The 24,326-nt window shown below is 38.8% G+C and overlaps 1 protein-coding gene across 2 annotated transcripts; it reads right to left on the minus strand.

Moving 5' to 3' along the window:
* Nucleotides 1–1,918: 1,918 nt before the first annotated feature.
* On the minus strand, nt 1,919–23,440 carry gapdhs (glyceraldehyde-3-phosphate dehydrogenase, spermatogenic). 2 transcript variants are annotated; one of them, XM_023806624.2, is made up of 11 exons: nt 23,277–23,440; nt 16,348–16,407; nt 14,268–14,364; nt 13,949–14,055; nt 13,697–13,787; nt 13,344–13,462; nt 7,982–8,063; nt 7,736–7,887; nt 7,484–7,646; nt 2,643–2,740; nt 1,919–2,386 (listed from the first exon to the last, which is right to left on the minus strand). In XM_023806624.2, the coding sequence occupies exons 2-11, from the start codon at nt 16,374–16,376 to the stop codon at nt 2,317–2,319; spliced, it is 1,008 nt and encodes a 335-aa protein (XP_023662392.1). In that variant the 5' UTR covers nt 16,377–16,407; nt 23,277–23,440; the 3' UTR covers nt 1,919–2,316. The 2 variants fall into 2 exon arrangements, with proteins under 2 accessions (XP_023662392.1, XP_072572655.1); XM_072716554.1 differs by lacking the exon at nt 23,277–23,440 and adding an exon at nt 19,629–19,638 and having other exon boundaries at nt 16,348–16,409.
* Nucleotides 23,441–24,326: the final 886 nt, after the last annotated feature.

Below are 24,326 nucleotides of genomic sequence, written 5' to 3' on the forward strand. Positions count from 1 at the left end.
AAAAAAAAAAAATAGAATTATAATATGGGTACACAAGATTGATATACACCCCAATTTCATTATGTTTTCTAAAGAAAAGGCATCTATTCAGCAATGCCATTGGGAAAAACCTTATGTAAGATTACTGTCAGGCACTAAAAGCAATGCGCACACAGATGCAAAATATTACAATCGGCAAAGCAAAATGGTTTAAATACACAATGAAATGACGGCTGAACTAAGTCTAAATACTAGAACTCGTGGCCATAAGTGGAAATTAGCGGGAGAACATTTTAAAACAAATTTGAGGAAGCACTTCTTTACACAGCGTGTAGTCAGAGTATGGAATAGTCTTCCTGCTATTGTAGTGGAAGCTAAAACCATGGGTTCCTTTAAATCAGAGCTAGATAAGATTTTAACAACTCTGAGCTATTAGCTAAGTTCTCCCCAAACGAGCTTGATGGGCCGAATGGCCTCCTCTCGTTTGTAAATTTCTTATGTTCTTATGTTCTTAACTACAAATATAAACATCGATGACCCATCTCACAATACGTGATCAATGTATGATGATACACGACGTCCACCCCCTGAATCACGCAATCACGATCTGCAGCAAAATGTGAATATATGCGCAGTATCGAGCCTGTGGAAGTGCATATTACGCATGTTTAATAAAGAAGTGCCGGAAAATGTAGTTTCATGGACACATGCGTGATGAATGTGCGCTTGCGTAGTAGCGGAAGTTACATTTTCGGTAGGTGTAACATTTTCAGTAGTGACAGAGTGAAACAGAAGGATTTGAGCTTCGGTTTTAAGTTTTTTCGGGTTTCTATTCCATTTTCCAGCTTATTCAATGCAAGGCTGCAGTGAGTCTGGGGCCTTACCAAGGCTGCTCATGTCACAAGGCAGGAAAACAGGCTACAGCAGATGCCAGTATACTGTTCAAAACTAATTATGCAATTCTGTCTACAGAAACTGGAGGGTTGAACAAGGTATTATTTTCTCAGGTCATATTTTTAGTTTATATAATGGGCAAACAAATTTTAATTTGTACCTCATATCAAAAGTTGAGAAACCTCTGGATATGTAGCATAGTGTAATGTGTTGTATATCGAGGGAGTGCAAAGATTAAAATGATCTGTTGTTACTTGTTTGGTGGTGGAAGCACTTTCTAGGTATATTTTTATCTTTTTCTTCACAGTGAACCACCTGTAAAGCAGGCTGTATTGGGAAGAGAGCACACAAAGATTTTAGAAATTATACTTCAGTTTTGTTTGAGATTTGCAAATTTGTATTGTAACAACATATTATATTTCTGCCAAGTAGACTGATGACTAAAAACTTCCATGGATACCCATACCTATCTCACGTGTTATATCCAGTGCTGTGCAATGTATTCTGATATGTATGCAATAAGCATGCATTCCCTTTGAAGGTACTCCTGGTTTCCTTTGAAAGTCTGGACAATTCCAACATACCCTTAACGTGTGACAGTCTGGCATTCCAGCCAATATCTACCCTGCATTGTGCAATCACTGGAAGCTTAACTGGCAAAAACATGCCTTAAATGAAAATGGATGGACAAAGATCCATTAGTGAAAATTAAAAAAAAATTAATTTCCATTTGATGAAGTCTTGTTATTGTTCTTAATGCATTGTGACCACTATCACTGTAGTATCTGTTGATGTTGTTGCTGGGCAACAGAGTATTTTAAACACCCAACAAGCCCGAGACCTCCATACATAGGGTGTGACAGTCTGCTATATACTTTACACAAGAGCAGTAAAAGTAATGCCTTTAATGATTTAACTTATGTTATTAAATTTGGCTATTGTTTTACCTTGTTTATTGCACAGACTGGAGTACCAGTAATTTCATTTCACTGCTGGTGCATCATTATATTCATGCATGCAACAAATAAGAATCTTGAATCTCGAATGATAACACCATTGTGTGCTATATAGTTGTAGTTTTATAGCATGAACATAATTAAGATACAGTATACATTTCATGTTACACATTTATTATATTCTTAAACTACAGCTTACGGTTATTCTTTTCCTATATTAATTTTAATTTAACATCAATATTAAATGGTTGTACCCGCTATGGAAACATCTATGACAATGCTCTGGAGCATCACAATAAACAATACTGTCAGGTCAAAAAAATTCTCACTGAGACTTTTGTTAAATAAAGACAAATACTCGTTCATACAGATAACACAGATTAATTTGCCTTGTAGAAGCAGAACGTGACTATGATTAGACTTGGTTTGTGTGAAGTGGGAAGGGGGTTCTTTTTCAAGCTTCTGTGTTTTTAGGAGGACAAGAATATTACTCCTTGGAATGCATGTATATCAAAAGGTCAGCCACACGATTGCTGTAGCCATACTCATTGTCATACCTACAGAGAATTGCAGAGAGACATTTAGTTAGTTCTTAACCAATGCTTTTACAAAGATACAATGACACACTTGTGACTACAGAAAATGAGCATAAAATCTAATGTATACTGATGGGAAATTAGGAGAATTTTTTTTATTGTCTGGGTGAAAGTAAAAATAAACATTACGCATCATAGAGCTGAAGATGACAATAAAGATACTTTTGACTTGACAATGTGGAAATGTGCGGAAAGACAAGTTTGGCTGTGAGCTTACCAAGAAATGAGTTTGACAAAGTTGTCGTTGAGGGAGATACCTGCGCCAGCATCAAAGATCGAAGAATGAGTATCTCCAATAAAATCAGAAGAAACAACCTAGGAAAAGGCATTCACAATGTTAGAGCTAAACTATGTTCTCATTATTTCAAATAAGAACATTCCTAAAAGTACAACTGGGACTCAGCTGCACATTTGCACCAAAAGCATGAACAAAAATATATATATTTAATGCTAAAACATAGTTACAATCTATAAACTCTGAGAGAATATTTAGTAGGACTGGGAATTGCAAACTACCTCAGAATACAAAGGTAGCACTCAAAACAACTTCAGAAATAATATTGTTAACTTAATAAAGGACAAATTAAAAATGCCCGTTGATACTGCTTGATAAAAAAGCATGAGCTATTAACTGCAGAATTTGAATATTAAATCCTGACTTTTCCAACAGAGCATTACCACATTACCTGGGCATTTCTGTTTTGTCAATCAACACGTTAAAATAAAACAAAATATTCACACCCATTTTTCCACATTTTGTTATGTTACAGGCACTAGATTTGAGTATAGTAGTTCCTCAAAGATCTACACACATTATCCCATAACAACAAGGCAAAAACAACTTTTTAGAAAGATGCGCAAATTTTTTTTATTTCCAAAAGCTTATTAATCCAGTGTTTCCTAAGTATTCACACCCATGGCATAATAGTTTGTTGAAGCACTTTTGGCTGCAATCACAGCCTCAGGTCTTCTTAGGTATGCCTCTACAAGTTTGGTACACCTGTTTTTGGCGATTTTCTCCCATTCAGGTTAGATAGGCAGTGCCAGTAGACAGCCATTTTTAGGTCTTTCCAGAGATGTTTGATTGGATTCAAGTCCAGGCTCTGGCTGGGCCACTCACGGACATTCACAGAATGCTCCTGAAGCCACTCCTGTGTTATATTGGCTGTGTGCTTTGGGTCATTGTCATGTTGGAAGATGAATTGTCACCCTAGTCTGAATTCCAGAGTACTCTGGAGCAGGTTTACTTGAATAATCTCTGTATAGTTGGCTGCTGTCATCTTACCCTCTATGTTGCCCAGGTCCTGCCACAGAAAAACATCCCCACAGCATAATGCTGCCACCACCATGCTTTACAGTAGAGATGGTGTTAGCCAGTTGATGAGCAGTGCCTGTTTTTCTCCAGACATGAGTTCGCTTTGAGTTCAGGCCAAAAAGTTCTATTTTGGTTTCATCAGGCCAGTGGATTTTGCTTCTTACAGTCTGAGAATCCCTGCCTTCAGCCACTGCCCAACTCATATTGCACCGGACCCCTTTGGCCCCTCCTACAGGTGGTGAGAAATTTAAGTATCTTGGGGTCTTGTTCACGAGTGAGGGAAGGATGGAACGAGAGATCAACAGGCGGATCGGTGTGGTGTCAGCAGTGATGTGGGCGCTGCATTGGTCTGTCATGGTGAAGGAGCTGAGCCAAAAGGCAAAATTCTCGATTTACCAGTTGATCTACGTTCCTACCCTCACCTATGGTCATGAGCTGTCGGTAGTGACCGAAAGAACAAGGTCACGAATACAAGCGGCCAAAATGGGTTTCCTCTGTAGGGTGGCTGGGCTCTCCCTTAGAGATAGGATGAGGAGCTCGGTCATTCAGGAGGGACAGAGGGAATTTCCCTGGAGGAGCTGGACGAAGTGGCCGGGGAGAGGGAAGTCTGGGTTTCCCTGCTTAGACTGCTGCCCCCGCAACCAGACCCGGAAAAGTGGTAGGAGATGGATGGATGGACAGTTTGAGAATCCTTGCTTTTTAGCAAACTCCAAGCGGGCTGCCATGTGCCTTTAAGTGAGAAGTGGCTTCCGTCTGGCCACTCTACCATAAAAGCCTGAGTGGTGGAGTGTGTTAACTATGGTTGACCTTCTGGATGGTTCTCCTCTCTCCACAAGGGAACAATGGAGCTCAGCCTTAGTGACCATTGGGTTCTTGGTCACCTCTCTGACCAAGAATCTTCTTCCCCGATTACTCAGTTTGGTAGGGTGGCCAGATCTAGGGAGGGTGCTGGTGGTTCCAAACTTCCCCAGATTTGTTCCTTGCCACAATCCGGTCTACAGACAATTCTCTGGACTTCATTGGTTGGTTTCTGCTCTGACATGCACTGTCAACTGAGACCTTATATAGACAAGTGTGTGCCATTCCAAATCATGTTAAATCAACTGAATTTACCACAGTTGGACTCCAATCAAGTTGTAGAAGCATCTCAAGGATGATCAGTGGAATTCAGATGCACCTGAGCTCAATTTTGAGTGTCATAGCAAAAGGTATGAATACTTATGTACCCATAATAATAATAATAAATTGTATTTATAATTCACTTTTCATTAAAACAAATCTCAAAGTGCTACAAAAGTAAAATCAGCACATAAAAACACATAAAATCAGCAATGAAATGCTCGTTTAAAAAGGTGGGTCTTTAAGCCACATTTAAAAGTGGTTACATTCTGTGGTGCCCTAAGATGCTCTGGGAGGGCATTCCAAAGACGAGGGGCAGCAGAGCAAAAGGCCCGATCCCCCATTATGTTTAAATGTTTACATTTTTTATAAATTTAATAAAATGTCTGAAAACATGTTTTCACTTTGCCATTATGGACCATTTTGTGTAGATTTTGTAAAAGAAAACTATACTCAGATCTATTTTAGAATAAGTCTGTAACGTAACAAAATGTGGAAAAAGTGAAGGTGTGTGAATACTTTCTGGTGGCACTGTAATAACTTGCAATTTACACTCTTCTGAAATTAAGTATAAAATCATTGTCACAAAGGACTCAACTGCTCTTGAAAAGCATGAATCATGAGTTAAGGCAACTCTGTGTCTGCATAAAGTGGTTGACAGAAAATGACAATATTTTTCATGCTTACAGCAAAATACTTTGTGATCATTGACCATATACTTTTCTCTTTTCCCCTTTATTATTATTATTAGTAGTAGTAGTAGCAGTAGTAGTATTTTCATCTTTATTTGTGCTTTTTTTCTTTTTTACAAGTACATCATCTCTCATCGCCCTCAACGATCATATATATGCAATCCTGTCTTCCTTCCTTCCTTCTTTCCTTCCTTCCTTCTCTCCCAATGTTGACTTCACCAGCCTCCTAGCCCTGCTACTTCGAGAAAATCCTAGTTTGCTCCGCTACATCCCCTTCCTTTTGCCTGCTGCCTCTGGGGGGTTGGGTCATTGGGTGCACTGGGGATGGGTTTCCGAGCCAGTCTGTGGTGGTGGCCCTCCGGTGAATACTTTCCCGCCTACTGATCTCTCCTGCTCTGGGCTGGACCTTCCTGCATGACTTGGTTCTTTTAATGCGGGTCGTGTTAGGTGTGGTTTGCCCAGGGTTGTCATGGGTGGGGCGCTATCCTGGGGGCTGCCATGCCTCTTCTCCTGGCCCATTTACAATGCACGGTGGGCCCAACTTGCCTAGGTTGACCAACAACAATGTTCCCTCCATTAATCTTCCTTTTGCTCCTACTTCTCCTCTCTTCCATCTCTACCCTCCCATGGATCACTTTTATCTTCCCCAACACACAGAAAGACACAAACACATAAATGTTCACACACAATATATGTCCACCATTAAGGGAGAAGTTTCATATGCAACCTCAATAGTCTACACATGTTCACATAATAACGCCCAATGGTTCTGTCATTGTACTATTATTTATTTATTTATTTGGTTATTGTTATTGTTGATTTTATTATTAATCTATATCTTCCTCTGTTCTACCTTCCTGTATTTCCTTGGTAGAGGGGAGAAAAAGAACAAGAGCTCATGAGACAGATATATACACATCTAAACCCTTTGCTAATTTATTTTATATGTGACTTGACCCTTATTTATACATATAATGGGATGTATGTAAGGTATATGCATTTTATTTTAGTTGAATAATCTTATTATTGCTAATAGTGTTAATACTTTTTTTTGTCTTTTTTGTTTGTCCTGTTCCTGTAACTAGATTGTTGTATGTTTGATGTTCTTTCTTGCACCTTAATAAAAAAAAAACAAGAAAGTAATTGACAGGAACTGCATACTGACTGCAGCAAGTACATCTGCACAATGCCAGATATCATCCTGACATATTCACACAACCTTATAAGGTTGCCTGTTTCTACAGATGAAAAAAATCACTGCATCAGATTCCCCAGAGGGAGTATCACTGACTATTTTCTTTGCACATACAAAATGGGGATTTAATTTAGCATTATGCACCGTATCGAGTTTTGGCTGAGATGATTTCTTTGGTTGTGTGAATATGTCAGGATGATATCTGGATAGATGAAATTGAAGATCTCTTGCTTCTAATATATTTTATTCTGGTGTGGGTCAGCATACAATCTGTGTTGCTCAACTTAAGATACTCATGTATTAATAAAGCCAAAGTGCATCCACACGTCCAATTGAATGCTGCAGGCGGTAGTCATATCTCCACTATGGCAAAAATGTAGCAAACAGCAAGGTAACAGACCTACAGTAGTAAGCTACAGAAGAATCTGAACAAGATTTAATAGCCTTTAGGATTATGTCTGCCATTTACAGATTTTACGTGGATACTGCATTCACATTGACTGAACTGTAGCAATGGATAAGAATACACAAATAGAAATAAATACTGATACACTAGTTCAAAGCAGTGATAAAAAATCGTGAATTTTTTTGTACTAAATTGTATTATTAGTATAATTCTATTGCATAGTGAATAGAATGTCAGGTGAAATAGTTACAATTATTATGCCATTAAGGTTTAGCTATTTCTTGCTTTTTTGTGTACTGTATGCCATGCTCAAAACTACTTCTTGGCTCACCGAGTCCTCTGTGTATCCCAGCACTCCCTTCATGGGGCCATGGGCAGCCTTCTTGACTGCCTCCTTAATTTCTCCGTAGCTGGCAGGACGAGAGAGGCGGCAGGTGAGGTCCACCACAGACACATCAGCCACCGGTACCCTGAAGGCCATTCCTGTCAGCTTGCTGCAGGAGCGGGACAGAGGAAGTGATGTCAGCACATGCGCTATCTTTCAGAGACAGTCAGAATCATGTGATTACAGGTCCTGGCTCACCCATTGAGTTCCGGGATAACCTTTCCAACAGCTTTAGCAGCCCCAGTGGATGCTGGGATAATGTTCTGGTGTGCACCACGCCCATCGCGCCATGCCTTCGCAGAGGGCCCGTCCACGGTCTTCTGGGTGGCTGTGTAAGCATGGACTGTGGTCTGATAGAGGAATACAGATTTAAAACTGTTAAGATCTGACAAATCATGTAAAAATAATCTAAATTAAAAATGAGGGAGGGACCACAGGCCTGACCATGAGTGCCTCCTCAATGCCGAAGTTGTCATGGATGACCTTGGCCAGGGGAGCCAAGCAGTTGGTGGTACAAGAGGCATTGCTGTAAAATGAATGTGATTGAATAAAACATTATAATATAATAAAAAATACAATGAAATGATTGCAAAACCATACTTTCCCTGTTATCAAAGACTTTTTAGGATTTGAAAACTAGATAGCTTGTTGTTTAATTGTCTATGCTAATTTTCTAAGCCTATTCATGTCATTGATGGAGATACAATATAGAATGAGTGTAGTGAAAAAAATTTAATTAATTTTATGTTTTTTGTACAAATTAAGATTTGAGTCACTTCTGTGATGTCATTCAGCAAAATGCTTGTAAGATGGATAGAGGTCCAAGTATAATTAAATGGTGCTTTATATTCCATTTCAAAAATAAAAATGTTTATAATATATTCAAAAATTATATTTGTATGATTTGGAGCTGAATTAAATACTAGATAATGGAGTTCCACTTCAAATCACAATACTAGCTTAAAAAATGCTATGCAAATGTTATGTAATTTGGAAAGGTAATGTATGAGTCATAAATGTGAGTGGAATATTTGTATGTATCTGAGCTCAGTCAAATGGCGTGTTTCCACTGCCACCAAGATCCAAGCCATACCCGAGCCATAACCAAGCTAACATGGAGGCTGTTCCACAAAGCGAGCTTATAAAATCGAGGATTATTTGTAATAGCCTTGCTTGAGTTAGCCTAACAGTTCACTTAAGGCTCATTGAGTTCCACGAACAAAATTCAGGTATATTTAATCTCCTTTAATTCAAGCCAAGCTTGACAAGTCAGTCTCGTGCGCGTCCACGCGATATAAAAGACAGCCTTCTTAATCGATGCTGAATAAGTAAGAATGGAAGGAAAAGAAAGAGCTGCGTTTTCCCCCCAAGCGGAGCAAGAATTATTACTGCAAGCCTATGAGGACTACAAAGACTACATTTTTAAAGAATTCATTTAAAGCCCACGTTGCATTGTATAATTTAGTCACCAAAAAGAGAGCTGCGGCTGATGCAACCGGTGGGGGCCCACCTCCAGCAGCCTGTACCCCAGCCGAGGTGATGGCCCTTGCACAGAACCGTACACGGCCTATTATTGAGGGGATTGAGGAAGGAACATCCTCAGACGTTGTTCCTTCCAGTCATGTGCAATCTTATGTTATTGGTACTGTATTTTTCGGACCATAAGATGCACCGGACCATAACACGCACCTATAGTTTTAGAGGAGGGAAATAAAGAAAAAAAAGATTCTGAACCAAATAGTGTCCTAAATTATTTTATGTCAACCATCCTTACCTGCCCACATCCCTCCCCCCTTTTATGGCGCTGATGGGGATGTATCTGGATCGCGTTTCACCGCTGAGTTGTTCAGCAAATTACCATGCGAATGCGATTTGAATACGCGCGAATGCGTTTATTAAGAATGTGAATAGCGATCTTCAGGTGACAGCGGTACTACATGCCCACGATGCAGGTAAAACAAAGTAAGGTGACATGGTTTTTAATTTTTCTTATTTCACCTAATTTTGAAAAGACTGATTACGGATTTAGCCAGCGTTCTTTCATGATTCTATATTAAGATTTCAGCGAGATAAACTGAAATAGACGCGAAAAGTACGCTGCGTCGCCGACAATGCACTCGACCCCAGAAGGTTAAAGCATGTGAGCAGAGCAATATTCGGACCATAAGACACAGTGACTTTTTCTCCCCATTTTTGGATGAGGAAACTATTTCTGTTTGCTTATTAGTGCTAGCCGTATGAAACTACGTTGAAACTATTTGGCAGCGAATAACATTTGTCTTCCTTATAAACCCATGCAGTATTTGCTGTGTACAGGCAATGATTTTTATGTTGTAAATGACTAGATATTTAAAGATTCAGCACCATTAATTCCAAAGAAAGCTTCCTTAATGCCAAGGCTTAAGGTTAGCCTCGTTTGTGGAACCGAATTTGGAAAAATTAAGCCGGAATTGTCTAAATAAGCCTGGCTTTTGAGGTTAGCTCGCTTCGTGGAACAGCCCCACGGTCTTGTTTCTATAGCAAGGCTGTAAGCCTGACCAACTAGAGGTGGTTATGTCACCACCATCTGACTGATCAAAAATGCACGGAGATATTGTGTCAGAGTCAGCGTCCGTCTGACCCTACCCTTCCTGTCTCCTCCCTGTTTGGTCAGCAGGTGTAGCTGGCCATCCTGTTCTCCTCCCTGTCTCTGGTCTTTCAGCCCCAGTGTGCTATTCGCTTTACCTATGCTACCACATGGCTCAACAGGTTGAGGGTGTGCTACTGAAAATGTTAACCCTTTAGCTATGAGTCCAGCCTTCTCTGTTTATTTGTATTTTTTGTTCCCCATTGTTTCTTTTCTATTAGTTTTCTTGTCCCTATTTTGTGGTTTGTGTTGTTTTGGTTTTTGCTTTGTGCCTTTGTGATTATGTATTACATGTCTTTGTTAATCCTAGTATTAGATTCTGTTTCCTAGTTTCCCTGTTAGTGTCTTAGTTCCATGATTAAGTTTATTAGATCCACCTGTTTCCCTGTGCCTCATGATCATTGCACATTGTCCTGTACCCTCTCTGATTGGTTGACTGCTTTTGCTCCTTCGTTACCCAGTTCAATTTTATATATTTAAGTGCCTGCCTTGGTCCTGCTTCTTAGTCGAACCATTGTGAATGTTACTGTGTATTTGGGCTTCTATTCTACTGCTGTGGTCTATTCCCTAGAGATGGCAATTTCGAAACATCGAAACAATGTTTCGAAACGGTTCGAAAAGTTTCGAAACACTAGTTGTGCACAGCCTGCTGGCAAAAACCGGAACTGCAGCTATAGCAAATACGGCAGAACAAAAACCTGAAAGTTTCAAATCTCACGAAGCTCGAACTGTCAAAAATGTGCAATATAATTCATTTTTGATTATTTTTATATTCTGTCATAGGTATCCTATATCTGCAATTAGCGTGTGATAACATTTTGCAAACCGTAATTCAACTAGTACGAATCATAAAAAACGTTAGATTATTAATGTCTCTTGTGTATGGTCGCGAAACCTCTCTTGCACTAATATTCGAAGTAGAGAAGAGGATGTTAGCAATATTATGAACAAGTCTGCACGTCCACTTCAGTGGCCTCTATAATGGAGCATATTTAGCCACCGGCTCATTCCACCATGCTGTGCTAAAAATGCTACTGGGGATTATCGCTGCTCAAAGCAGTCAGACAACAGGTGACCGACATCACACTTTCTCCAGACGTTACACTCCCCATCCATAGCCATAATACGTCAGGAAGCATCCTTTCTTGTTATAATACAATCCGGTGCCTTGTGTTCTAACTGCACATAATTTATTTGCAAATGATTATTATTCTCATCTTTAAATATTGACGTTTAGTCTCACATTCTGCTCCTCAAGATTTTACATCCATTTGTGTACTATGGAGGGAAATCCCGGACATTTTTCAAAAGGAATTGCAAATTGCATTTGCAATTGCGTTTTCCATATGTGGACGCATAAAGTGTGACATAATTCAAATGCAATTGCAAATTCTGCATTAACGTTTGCTTTTTCGCTTTCGCGAACAAACACTGACGGCCACATTTCAAATGAAAAAGCAAAGTCCATTTGCAATTGCATTTCCCATGTCTTACAAGGGAAATCTCGGACATTTTTTAAAAGGAATTGCAAATTGCATTTTCCATATGTGGACGCATAAAGTGTGACATAATTCAAATGCAATTGCAAATTTTGCATTAACGTTTGCTTTTTCGCTTACAAGGGTCAGGGGTGGGTCTATACTGTGGGGCGTGATTGTATGGGGAGTGACGTCACTCGCAGTCGACTACCAAGAGGGGTGTGGAAGTAACTTGAAATTTGAAATGTGGCCGTCAGTGTTCTTTCGCGAAAGCGAAAAAGCAAACGTTAATGCAAAATTTGCAATTGCATTTGAATTATGTCACACTTTATGCGTCCACATATGGAAAACGCAATTGCAAATGCAATTCCTTTTGAAAAATGTCCGGGATTTCCCTCCATAGTATGCTATATGTACTTGTAAAATCTGCTGCAGTATGTTTACTTAATTAATTTGTATAGAATAGAACAGTGCAAAAACGCAGTTTCAGGCAACAGTCTTTGTCTATGTTAGCAATGTTAATATATGTATACTGTATATGTAATCTGTGTCTATGCGTACTCTAGCTTTTTGATTTATGTTTCTAACTGAATCTAAGCAAAACCTTGATATTACACCTACTATAACTATATGCCCCTCACTATACTTATGCCTAAATCACACTAACTGCTAACCTGTTTCACTAATACAATTGGATTTCAAATAATAATAATCGCCAAACTACTCGCTCAAACCAACAACGCCACAAACACCCAACATGCACCAATTTTTTTCTGAGTTTTTTTCTTCTTCTAGGTTTTTTCTTTCGCTGTGAACAATGACACGGCGGTCACGTGACTGATGTTTCGAAACATTTCGTAAACTCTATATCAAGACCAGAAATTTCGGTCGTCTTCGGAACGGATCGAACCTGGGTGCCGAAATTGCCATCTCTACTATTCCCTATGTTTTTGCTTAGGTTCTTAGTTTTGCTTTATTTCACGGTTTTAGTTAATTCAGTGTTTTTCCCCTGTTTGTTTTCTGACCCCTCGTGGTCCATTTGGTTTTGTAGTTTTACCCTGTGTGTTAGTTCCCTCTGCAAACCCCTTTTTTTAAATCTTGAGCCACTAATGGGTCGTCACCTTTTTCCCTCCCGTGCCGTGTTGCAAGGAATATCTGAAGGAAAGTGTATATTCTGTATTTTACTAATTATTAGTAATATTGCACATCGAGAAATATTCCTGAAAACTCAGAATTTGAAAATTCCTACTAAAAAAAAAAATACTATAGAATGGCTCAGTGTAATGGATTTTTACTCCAAATTTACACGAGCAAATGGTAATTCCACTACCATTTGACACTTGCATAATATGGTGATTCTCATAGACGTGCTAGTGGAAATTGGCATACGGTAAAAAAAATAATTGCACATAGTTAATCATGTGTCTGTATTTTGCATCATTGTTGCTCCCCAAACTTGGCAATGCCTTTAACCAGCTGACCTTTCTGCAGTTAAAAACGGAAGTGAGCTGGAACTGTGCTGTATCTAGGCTCTGCGCGGTACAGGTCAGTCCCTATATATCAGTGGAAATGTGCTAAGAAATAATATGAAGTTCACTGACATTCACATATCACTGCATATTTACTTTAGAGTTGAATGTTAAGGCTATTATATATTAGTATCTAATAGGTAAATGTAACAGCAGGAAAAACAAACGCTCACCTAACGATGGTCATACTAGAGGGGTCATACTTGTCCTCATTGACTCCCATAACAAACATTGGGGCGTCAGGGGAAGGGGCAGATACAACAACCCGCTTAGCACCACCATGCAGGTGAGACTGTGGGGACAGGCCATGGTAAAAGCAGTTAAACCAAGTTTGCAGTATTCCCTGCAATTGACTTGCAGTTTCATTGTTAAATCTGAGCATTTACTGGACATTTACTCTCTGTCTTCTGGAGTGCTGCCAATCTCAGAGGCAACAGAAAGTATTATTATGGCACTATTATGAATCAAAGCTAATCAAGCTGAAATAAAATATTAATAATATGAGGATGTAATTGTGAGTACTCACAGAGGCCTTATCAATGCTGAGGAAGACTCCAGTGGACTCTACAACATACAGTGCACCCGCATCTCCCCAAGGGATCTCGGCTGGCTTCATGCTAGAACATGATCATACAGGAGTGGGTGATGGTTGACAAAATTCTTCCCTTCTTAACAAGGGCAGGGTGAGGGAGCAGAGAAAGGGCTCCTGCAGAAGTGCTCTAGCAGCGCTGTGTACCCTGCAGCAATGCCACCAGGCATTGCTGCGGGCATTGCTTACCACTGAAAGACGGAGATGACATTGTTGTCGACAACCAGCTTCCCATCCTCAGCGCGTACATCGCCATGGTAACGTCCATGTGTGGAATCATATTTGAACATGTAGACCTAATTAATGAAATGAATAAAAATAAGTATAACTTGACAATGATACATATTTACATTCGTGTATACATGAGGTCAGATTGAAAATGCCATATTAGCTGCTGGTTTTATGATGTAGCACCCTTATTATAAACTGAGGTCTAAAATTAAATGCTACACTATGTGGCACTAGACTGAACAAGGACACTGTGTGTTGTGGCTAGACTGTCACTCACCATATACTGCAGGTCAATGAAGGGGTCATTAACAGCAGTGACTTTGATTCCCTTCTGGAGACAAGCCCTGAGCACCAGACGGCCAATGCGGCCAAATCTGATACAGAGATAGGTATTGATACTGGGGTGGGAACTGGCAGAGACAACCCAATTCAATATTATATTGCTACTTCTTTGTTGGGTCAATAGGTATTGCAATTTTTAAATAGTTTTTGCTGAACATAATTTCAGGTTTACATCTATAGTAAGGACAAGGTACACGCATTCGATATGTGCCTTTTGGTTACTGCATTTTCGGTTTGAAGCATACAATGACACAAAAGAATAAATTTTTTGAATGGGCTAAACCTACAGTGCCTTGCAAAAGTATTCACCCCCCTTGGCATTCTCTCTATTTTGTTCCCTTATAAACCTAGAATTTAAATGGATTTTCAATTTGAAGTGATGGACCTACAAAAAAACTACAGATTAATGAATTAAAAGGGAAAAAAATATATAAAACTGAAATGTGGTGCGTGTTTTCCTTCAAAAGCCACTTAATTAGTTAAATAATATCTACCGGTAAGCAATCAAAGTGTCAAATTATCTCAGTATATATACACTATACGATGAAGCAAGGTTACTGGCTTAATGGGGTAACATGTTGGATTTAAGGTATCACAGTTTAAATGGACTTCATATTTGTTCACTTACATTTTGCCCAGACTACCTTAAATCCAACAAGTTCTGATGGGCTTAATGGAAGAGTGGCCAAGAAAAAGCCACTGCTTAAACAAAAAATAAGGAAGACCATTTGAAATTTGCCGAAAGGTGTATTGGACATTCCCCAAACTTGTGGAAGAAGGTGTAGTGGTCAGATGAGAATAAAATATAACTTTTTGGCCATCAAGGACAATGCCATGTCTGGGGCAAATGTAATACCTCTCATCATGCTGAGAACACCATCCCCATAGTGAAGCGTGGTGAGGGCAGCATCATGCTGTGGGGAAGTTTTTCATCGACAGGGACTGTGAAGCTGGTCAGAATTGAAGGAAAGTTGGATGGTGCCAAATATAGAGGAATTCTTGAGAGAAACCTGTTTGAGTCTTCCAGAGATTTGAGACTGGGACGGAGGTTCACCTTCTAGCAGGACAAAGACCCTAAACACTGCTAAAGCAACACTCCAGTGGTTTAACGAATGGCCCAGTCAAAGCCTAGACCTCAATCCAATTGAGAATCTCTGGTATGATTTAAAAATTGCTGTACACAAGCGGCAGCCATTCAACTAGAAGGAGATGGAGCAATTTTGCAATGAGGAATGGGCAAAAATACCAGTGTCTAGATGTGCCAAGCTTGTGGGTGATGGTTGACAAAATTCTTCCCTTCTAAACAAGGGCAGAGTGATGTAGCAGAGAAAGGGCTCCTGCAGAAGTGCTCTAGCAGCGCTGTGTACCCTGCAGCAATGCCACCAGGCCTCCTTCACTTACCACTGAGATGTGGAGATGTTCCCAAAGAGACTTGTCGCTGCAATTGCTGAAAAAGGTGGCTGTACAAAGTATTGACTCTGGGAGGGGGTGAATAGTTATGCACACTCAGGATTTCTTTTTTTGTCTGATTTCTTGTTTGTTTCACAATAAAAAATAATTTGCATTTGCAAAGTGGTAATTGTGTTTTACAAATTAAACAATACAACTCCCTCAAAATTCCTTTTAAATTCCAGGTTGTAAGGGAACAAGATGGAGAGAATGCCAAGGGGGGTGAATACTTTTACAAGGCACTGTAAATTTACCAGTAGATGTTTAACATGGAAAACATACTAATTGTGGCTGTGAATTGGTTATGCTTGTGGTCAAAAGAGAGCTCAAAAACGTTCCATATCACTTAAGTTAGTAATTCGGAAACATTTTGGTTTTTGAACATTGAAGAGGGTAGTTGATAGGACAAAGAGTCTGTAGGCTCTGTTATTCCGACCTCGGATATGTTGTTGGAAGCACATCCAACATGCTTGTTTTTAATAACTGATTTGATGTTCTGTTTTATACCAACTGCGTTTTATACCAACTGCCTCTGTGGTCAGAGACTGAAAAGGCTTCATGCTTACCCATTGATCCCAACGCAGAGATCTGACATTGTTGCAAATTATAAATAATGGGTGGTGAACCTGAAAAGAAAAAAAAAAAAAATCAGTAGACTGTTATGTAAAACTTTACTCTTTAAATGTAGATACCGGGGAATACATTTGATTTCAGAACTTGTCTGCTGCTGCCACAGACATTTTGCTTGTTAAAATGATAACTTAAAAAGTATTTGATAGGTATTTTTCAAACTTTGCAGAGGCATTGTATGAGTGCCGAACTGATTACATTTAGTGGCAGACTGCCCTAATATTGAAGCAATGCTGCTTAGTGCCAGCAACGCAAAGGATGAAAGCAGACGACGTGACCTTGTGAATGTGACAGGTCAAAATATATTTGATGGATCCTATTACTGTTTCATGAAAACATTAAATGGATGAATATACATGCCATATAGCAATATTAAAAAAGGAATTTTCTTACATTTGATTTTGTTAGCGTTATAACGCTTTTTTATATACTCTATTTTATCTTTGATGGATCTTATTAGCATTTCACATAAACATGGATGAATTTTTACGCTCACGCCCCAGCCAACAGCTAAGGAGCTAACATGCCACACCTGTGACCGAGTGTGGCATGTTAGAGGGCTATCTCCCTCTGCACGGTGCAAGCCTTATCCCCTTAGCTGTTGGCTGGCTCGTGGATGGGTGTAACATGAATATGTACCCCTGAAAATCTTCCCCATGATAGAATCCAAATAAACTAATATTTGGAAATGCACAGCAGAGGGCAGCTGAGTGTGAAAATGGACGCTGCACCTACCATCTTGTGAACATAGCTATCTGCCATCTAAATGTGTTGCGTGGATCTTTTTGCAAACTTCCCGGGAACATTGTACAGGCCAGTGATTCTCAAACTGTAGGGCACGAGATGATTATCTGAATATTCTATAATAAAGTTTACATTGTTTTTTTTTTCTCCATTGCTACCTTCCCCGCTCAGCAACTTTTATGGGTAGCAGTCTGGTAGCCATATGGTGGATAACTTGTTGATATTTATCATGTTGGAATTTAATTTGTTTTTTCTTTAGGCAAGAACATAATTTATTTTATTTTCCAAAGGGGAAAACTGATTTCATTGAGTAAATGTGTGCATCTCAGGAATGTTAATGTAGAACTATCTGTATTAATGCAGCAGCAAAATGCTACCACAGCCTTACTTTATGGAACATAGCAGTTGGATGTCTCAAGCACAAAGCACAAGGCAGGGGGCACCCCAGAGCAGACTTCAGTCTATAACTTTATATAGTTATATTAATTGCCAGTTCACCTAACCACATGTTTTCAGACTGCAACAGGAAACCAGAGTACCCAGAGAAAATCCCGAACCTGGGACCAACATGCAAACTCCACATACGGGAACCCACAACCCTGGACGTGTGAAATCATAGTGCTATTTCCTGAACTCCTCAATAAACAGATTCTGAAACTGAACTTACCAAGTTCATCCTCTTTCCAAATAGGTGATTTTAGAATATTACAGTTTGGAATCTTTTTTTTTTAATCTTTTTGGTGGGAGTCCAAGCTAATTAATATAAAAACAATCAGACTATAGTACCTCTTAAAACAGTACAAAGTTTATTCATTTTAATTAAAAAAAGAGGTTCAGTAGAGGAAAAAATCCATCTGTTATATTTAACACTAAGAAATGGTACAATTAGATTGGAGCAGTCTGTTTTCTCATTTTTTGTGCAATAACTCCACAAAATGATCAGTATTTTGGAACATGGTTTCAGCAGCATAGGAAAAGGGGATGTTCTACAATGACAGGAAATGTCCCATAAAAAATCTATCTGAAGCAGTCAGCTAGTAGCATCTCTGTCATTGCTAATGATATGGCGACATAATACAATAGCCCACGTTTGGTCAACGGACACCTCAGGAAATAATTCAGTTCCCTCAGCAGATTTTGTCACGCATTAAACAAAGAACAATGAAAATTAGACTGCTATGTAACATATAAAAGCACCTTTTCACTATATTGTCACCAAAAATTATCTGAGCCACATACATACAGTAATTAAACAGTGACTTGTCTTGACAACACAAGACTATAGATTTATGCTCCAGACAAGCACAACTGAAATAAAGGTAGCTGATTATGAGAAAGACCTTGGTGTGTATGTTGATGTTTCCATGTCTCATTCTCGCCAGTGCGGGGAAGCAATAAAAAAGGCCAATAGGATGTTGGGGTGTATCTCCAGGTGTGTGGAGTTTAAGTCAAGGGAGGTAATGCTAAGATTATACAATTCCTTGGTGAGACCTCACCTAGAATATTGTGTACAGGTTTGGTCACCATATCTTAAAAAGGACATAGCGGCCTTAGAGAAGGTGCAGCGTAGGGCCACAAGAATGATTCCTGGTCTTAGAGGAATGTCATACGAGGAAAGGTTATTTGAGCTAAATCTGTTCAGCCTCAAGCAAAGGAGACTGAGGGGGGACATGATCCAGGTCTATAAGATTCTAACAGGTTTGGATGCTGTTCAACCGAATAGTTACTTCAGCATTAGTTCAAATACAAGAACTCGTGGCCATAGGTGGAAATTAGCGGGAGAACATTTCAAACTGGATTTAAGGAAGCACTTCTTTACACAGCGTGTAGTCAGAGTATGGAATAGTCTTCCTGATAACGTAGTGCAAGCTGAATCCTTGGGTTCCTTTAAATCAGAGCTAGATAAGATTTTAACAACTCTGAGCTATTAGTTAAGTTCTCCCCAAGGGAGCTCGAAGGGGCGAATGGCCTCCTCTCGTTTGTATAATTCTTATGTTCTTATAAACAACCTCTGTATTGCAGAGGACAAGCAGGATTGCCCTTACATTGAGCTGAGCATGAAGTAGGTCGCTTGGTTATCTCTTAATCTTTCTGTGAGTGCATGAATGTCACTGTACCACATTTAACCCTTACGGATTATCACAATCTCCCCTATGTCCCTTTGTGGGTTTTTAAAAGAACCACAAAATGTATCTCTGCTGTTGCATCACCTTTACAGAACCAGAGGCCTTCCCAGTTACCACTCAGTAAAATCAAAAAGTTAACTGTATAGTCTCACTATACCTGTTTCATGTTAGAACAGTACACATGAGCATTCATAACTAGGTGTGGAATGAATGCCAAAATTACTAAGGTTGGCCTTCAAAGCTTTTGGGTGGGCATTCATATCCATAGCAAATAGAAAATAAAAAATGAGAGGTGCTTCATGTTTGTCACTAATTTTAAGTATTTGTTTCACAAGTGATATATGTCCTCTACAGATGACAAAAATGAACTGCTAGATCTCAGGAGGATATTTTTTTTAACTAGACAAAAAGGTCGAAATGACTTTGAAAAAATGTGGTCATTGTTGTTTTTGCCCTTACGATGCTCTATATTTTTACCCACAATTATGCTATATTATAGTATTTACTGGCTTGATTACAAACTCCACAGAGTTTTGTGTGGGAAGTGGGCGCCAGATTGTAAGCAAAGACCTGGTAAGACTACATAAAAAACCTACCAGGCCCTTTAAAGAAGCATGTACTGGCAATACTTAATACTCTTTCAAATAGTCAGTGACAGTTTGCACCATGTACGGAAGTTACCTTGAAAGTTTTTTAAGGCAAAATGTGAAAGGCAAAAGGAAGTGCCCAGTTGATAACACATGCAAGCTGCCTGAGGAATCCCTATCTGAAATTAAATAAAGCAACAACTGCATAAATTATTTAGAATGTCTTATGCAGAGATCATGTTAGCGTCAGTGTTTCAGTAATTAAAAAATTATTATTTTACAATATTGTGGCATGAGGAAATAAATCATTTGGCTCACACTGAAATTTAACTAGGAGCATTTTCAACTTGCTTTGAAATTACTCACCATTGTATTAGTGCCAAATAGTACAGTTGGATGGGTAACCTATAGTTCTAGGTTGTTAAATGTAATGATACAGATGTTTTAAGGCCTACAATAGACTTGGTAGAGTACTATAATGTTCCAGCTGTTTTATGTTATATGTACATGGACAAAGGCAATAATAATGTTCATTGTGCTATGATGAATGAATAAAAGTCTGAATACAGAGGATTTATATTTCTCTGCATGTACTTCATTGTGATTTGATCAGTGTGTTTTTATTCTTGATTAGTTAGCATGGTATGGAATTATCCAAATTAATAACTGTGTTTTCACTTTACCGTTGTCTCTGTTTTTTTTCCACAAATCAGTATTAGATAAGTTCAATGTTATTTCCATTTAGCTCCCAAAAAGGGATAAGCCACTGATATTGTAGATTTAAATCAAGTTCATCTGCTATTATTTCCTCACTCAACAGCAAAAACAGGATTCTAGTGTAACTAGGTTGCTGCCCTCAATGGACACAAAGACATCCAGTCATGCTGAAAATGTCCAACACTGGAACAAAAAACACTCTTGGCATGTACCCATGCATAAACATTAAAACTGTGCAGTTTTCCAGCTTTTTTTAAGAAGGTGAAAGAGTACGTGTGAGTAAGTGATGCATTGACATTTTTTCAAATGAGAAAAGTATCATATATAAAACAAATTCAAAAATTCAGAATCTCCTGCAATTGGAGTTCAGTCCATACCACTACCCTAAATAAATCAAATGAAACTACAAATGAAGGCATCAGGGGAAAAGCCTGGCGGCCATTTTGTGGAATTCCTGCTGTGTCATTCCATAGCCATTTACAGAACACCCTGAGAGCCCAGCCACTGAGCAAACAGAAAAAGACTTTAATGTAGAAACATACAGCTATACATTGTTGTATATCAGGGTATGTTCATGCACATCCTACATCTTGGAAGACCATTCCTCTCTACCTAGCACACACCAGCACTTTAGTAAACATATGATGACAGTCTTGATAAGATCACACACTGTTCTGATTCACATTCAGCTATGACTACTTGTAAGGAAAGCAACAACCAAGTTATCTGGCAAAACTGGAGGCCAGTTCCAAAAACACAGATATGTGAAACAATAAAAAGGAATCAACCTATATATTGCCTCTTAACTGTGGTCATACAGACCCGTTTCAATATGTAACTGAACTTCTTATATCTTAATATTGTATCTCTGCTGTTTGCCATCTGTTAATAACAACAGGCTGGATCCCATATGAGAACATTGTATTTTATTAATGCAGCGTTGCTTATTCACAAATACTGGATTACTGCTATCCTCTTCAGGCCATGAATAAATAAAAAACTGCACATAAACAGTTATACAGCCAGTGCTATTTATTTACAAACTGCACTTTCCTATACTGCAGAGGATGCATGATCTAGTGTTAAAAAGACATATTATAAATATACAGTATTCATTGGTATATGTCAATGATTTGGAGATTACTAAAACCAACAAGAAAAAGTCAAAAGCATATCCCTGTATATTTCTCTTCTATATCCATTTCCTATTCCTGGCTTGCTTTGTTCTCTGCAGGGTTGTGTAACATATCCTATAAACTACAGGTATAAGGTAGGGAAAAATTAGGACAGGGTACCAGCCCATCAAAGGACACACACATTCACACCTAAGGACAATCTTGGACTGCTGTGGGAAATCCCCACAATGACATGAGGAGAAAATGCAAACACCACACATGTAGAGCTGGGGAAGGGACTTGAACCCTGGTCTCCAGAGGTGTGATGCAACCATGCTAGCCACTGCCCCCCATACCATCCCTTTTGCCTTCCTCCTTTGTCAATTATTCAGTTTTATGCATTGAAGAATTGCACTTTTTGAAAATTATTTCAATGAAGCATTTTGATGCAACACAAATAGCAATAAACATTATAGATCCCCTGATGTAATATTCTGAACAAATTCAAATTATTTAGTGAATATTCCAGCAACACACCGACCCAAATCAGACAAATCAGCTCACATAAATTTCAAATTACTGTCCAGCGATACAAGCATTTGCAATCTGGAGCATCTCAGCAGTGAGACCCTTACACTGCATGTTAGATGCCCTTCTCTCGTTTCAATGGATATCCTTCTGTTCAGATATGACCTTCATCATATAAATAGTATCCCATGGCTAACATTCCCGCAGTTTAATTTTTGAAAGAATGTACTAAGACAGCCATACTTCAGATTTACCTGTTATTGTAATAGTCGAACATCAGTACTTGAATGTTTTTGCGGAACCCATTACTGTCACATTACACATACATTTTTAAAATAAATGTGATGCGTTTTGTGCATACGGGATAGCAAAATTAGATGAGAAAATGCAAGAAAAAGGGTGATGCAAAACTAATACGGTGCATTTTTGCTCTGTCTTATGGTTGAAGAATTCCCACTTATGCCACTGCTTAACTACGGTACATTCTCGAACATTGTGACGTAACAATAATCGTTTATAAAATTGAGGCACGTATATTTTTTAGACTTCCTGTAGGCACACTTTTCCCCATCATTACTAATAGACAGAATCAGGCTACGTCCCGCAAAACAAACTGCATCCTGTGCCTTATTTCGTAGTATTCCTGTGTTTCTTAACAAGACATATTATTATAGCTGTCTGCATAACGACCGTATCAAGTTACTTAATTGCTGTAAATGATGTATTCGTGTGAAGCGCAGGCGTTTTATTACGTATACAAAATACGAATACCATAATTTGTTAAACTATACGTTCCTGTATCAAAAATGAGGTTATATAAACTGACTAATATAAAAATAAAAAATGGATGTTGAACTTTGCATACCTAAGATTACACCGTGAAGATATTCACTCCCTGCTTATGTTCTGACACCCAGTTTGTGAATTGCACCAGATACAAATCAGGACTCCATAAGGCAATGGAACAAACCACCACTGAATGCTGAAAGCCAGAGGCAATAGATATGTGTATGTATATCCGACATTACCCCGAAGCCCCCGAACTTACCTTCTACAGATGCTGCAATGTACGTAAGAATGTCGCCCTTAGCAGTCCGGATTTATACCCAGGCTCTTGCACCACTGTAGTTGCCCTGGAAACGTGACGTCATGTTTTCCGGGGGGCGGCGAATGCTCTACATTAGAGGACGCGAGGACAGTCACGGCTACCATGGAAACGTTTTCCGAGAGATTGAGGACTGCCTGGCAGATAAAACAGTGCTTGATGGGTAGGTGTACGTTTGTGGTAGTATATATCGATAATAACATTCAAAATAAATTTTAAAAGACGAAACCACATTTGTGATCGAATTTCCGTGTTTTAACCCCTTCTGCCTCACGCACTTATAAGTCACTGGCCACATGAACTGCATGTGGACTGTGAAATTGATTTATTTATTTTTAACCTTGGTTTAATCAGGTTTGCCCCATTTAGATCACAGATCTATGGAGTCAGAATAGTGCCATATGTACTTGTATGTGTACTTTCCAATTTGCACCCGTAAAAAGAAATTTGCTTGCACTGAACACAATTTTTATTCGCAAAAAAAATATTTTGCAAATACACGTCAATATTTTTTGTAAATGCGAAACCAAACATCTTCATAAAAATATTTTTTACAAAGATATAATGGTTTTCAAGTACAAAACCTGTATTGGAAATCCAAGTCCTCTTGCAAATACCAACCTGCGAGTACAAATTCACACTTGCGCACATAAATAATTTTGGCACTAATTTGCCTAGCGCTTTGGATGCGCAGCACGAGGCATCCTGTGTGTCGCTAATATGTGCTCTACCTGACACAAACGCTGCATATATGGTTCCGCATGGTATAACTGTATATACGGCATCTTATAATATAAAATGCAATAAACATAAAACACACAAAACAACAAAAAAAGTTTACACTGTTCAGCCAAATAGTTACTTCAGTATTAGTTTAAATATTGGAACATGTAGCCATAGGTGGAAATTAGCAGGAGAACATTTTAAAATGGATTTGAGAAAGCACTTATTTACACAGCATTGTAGTTATGTGGAGTATGGAATAGTCTTCCT

This window comes from Paramormyrops kingsleyae, chromosome 9 (genome assembly GCF_048594095.1).
Source record: "Paramormyrops kingsleyae isolate MSU_618 chromosome 9, PKINGS_0.4, whole genome shotgun sequence".
Classification (NCBI taxonomy): domain Eukaryota; kingdom Metazoa; phylum Chordata; class Actinopteri; order Osteoglossiformes; family Mormyridae; genus Paramormyrops; species Paramormyrops kingsleyae.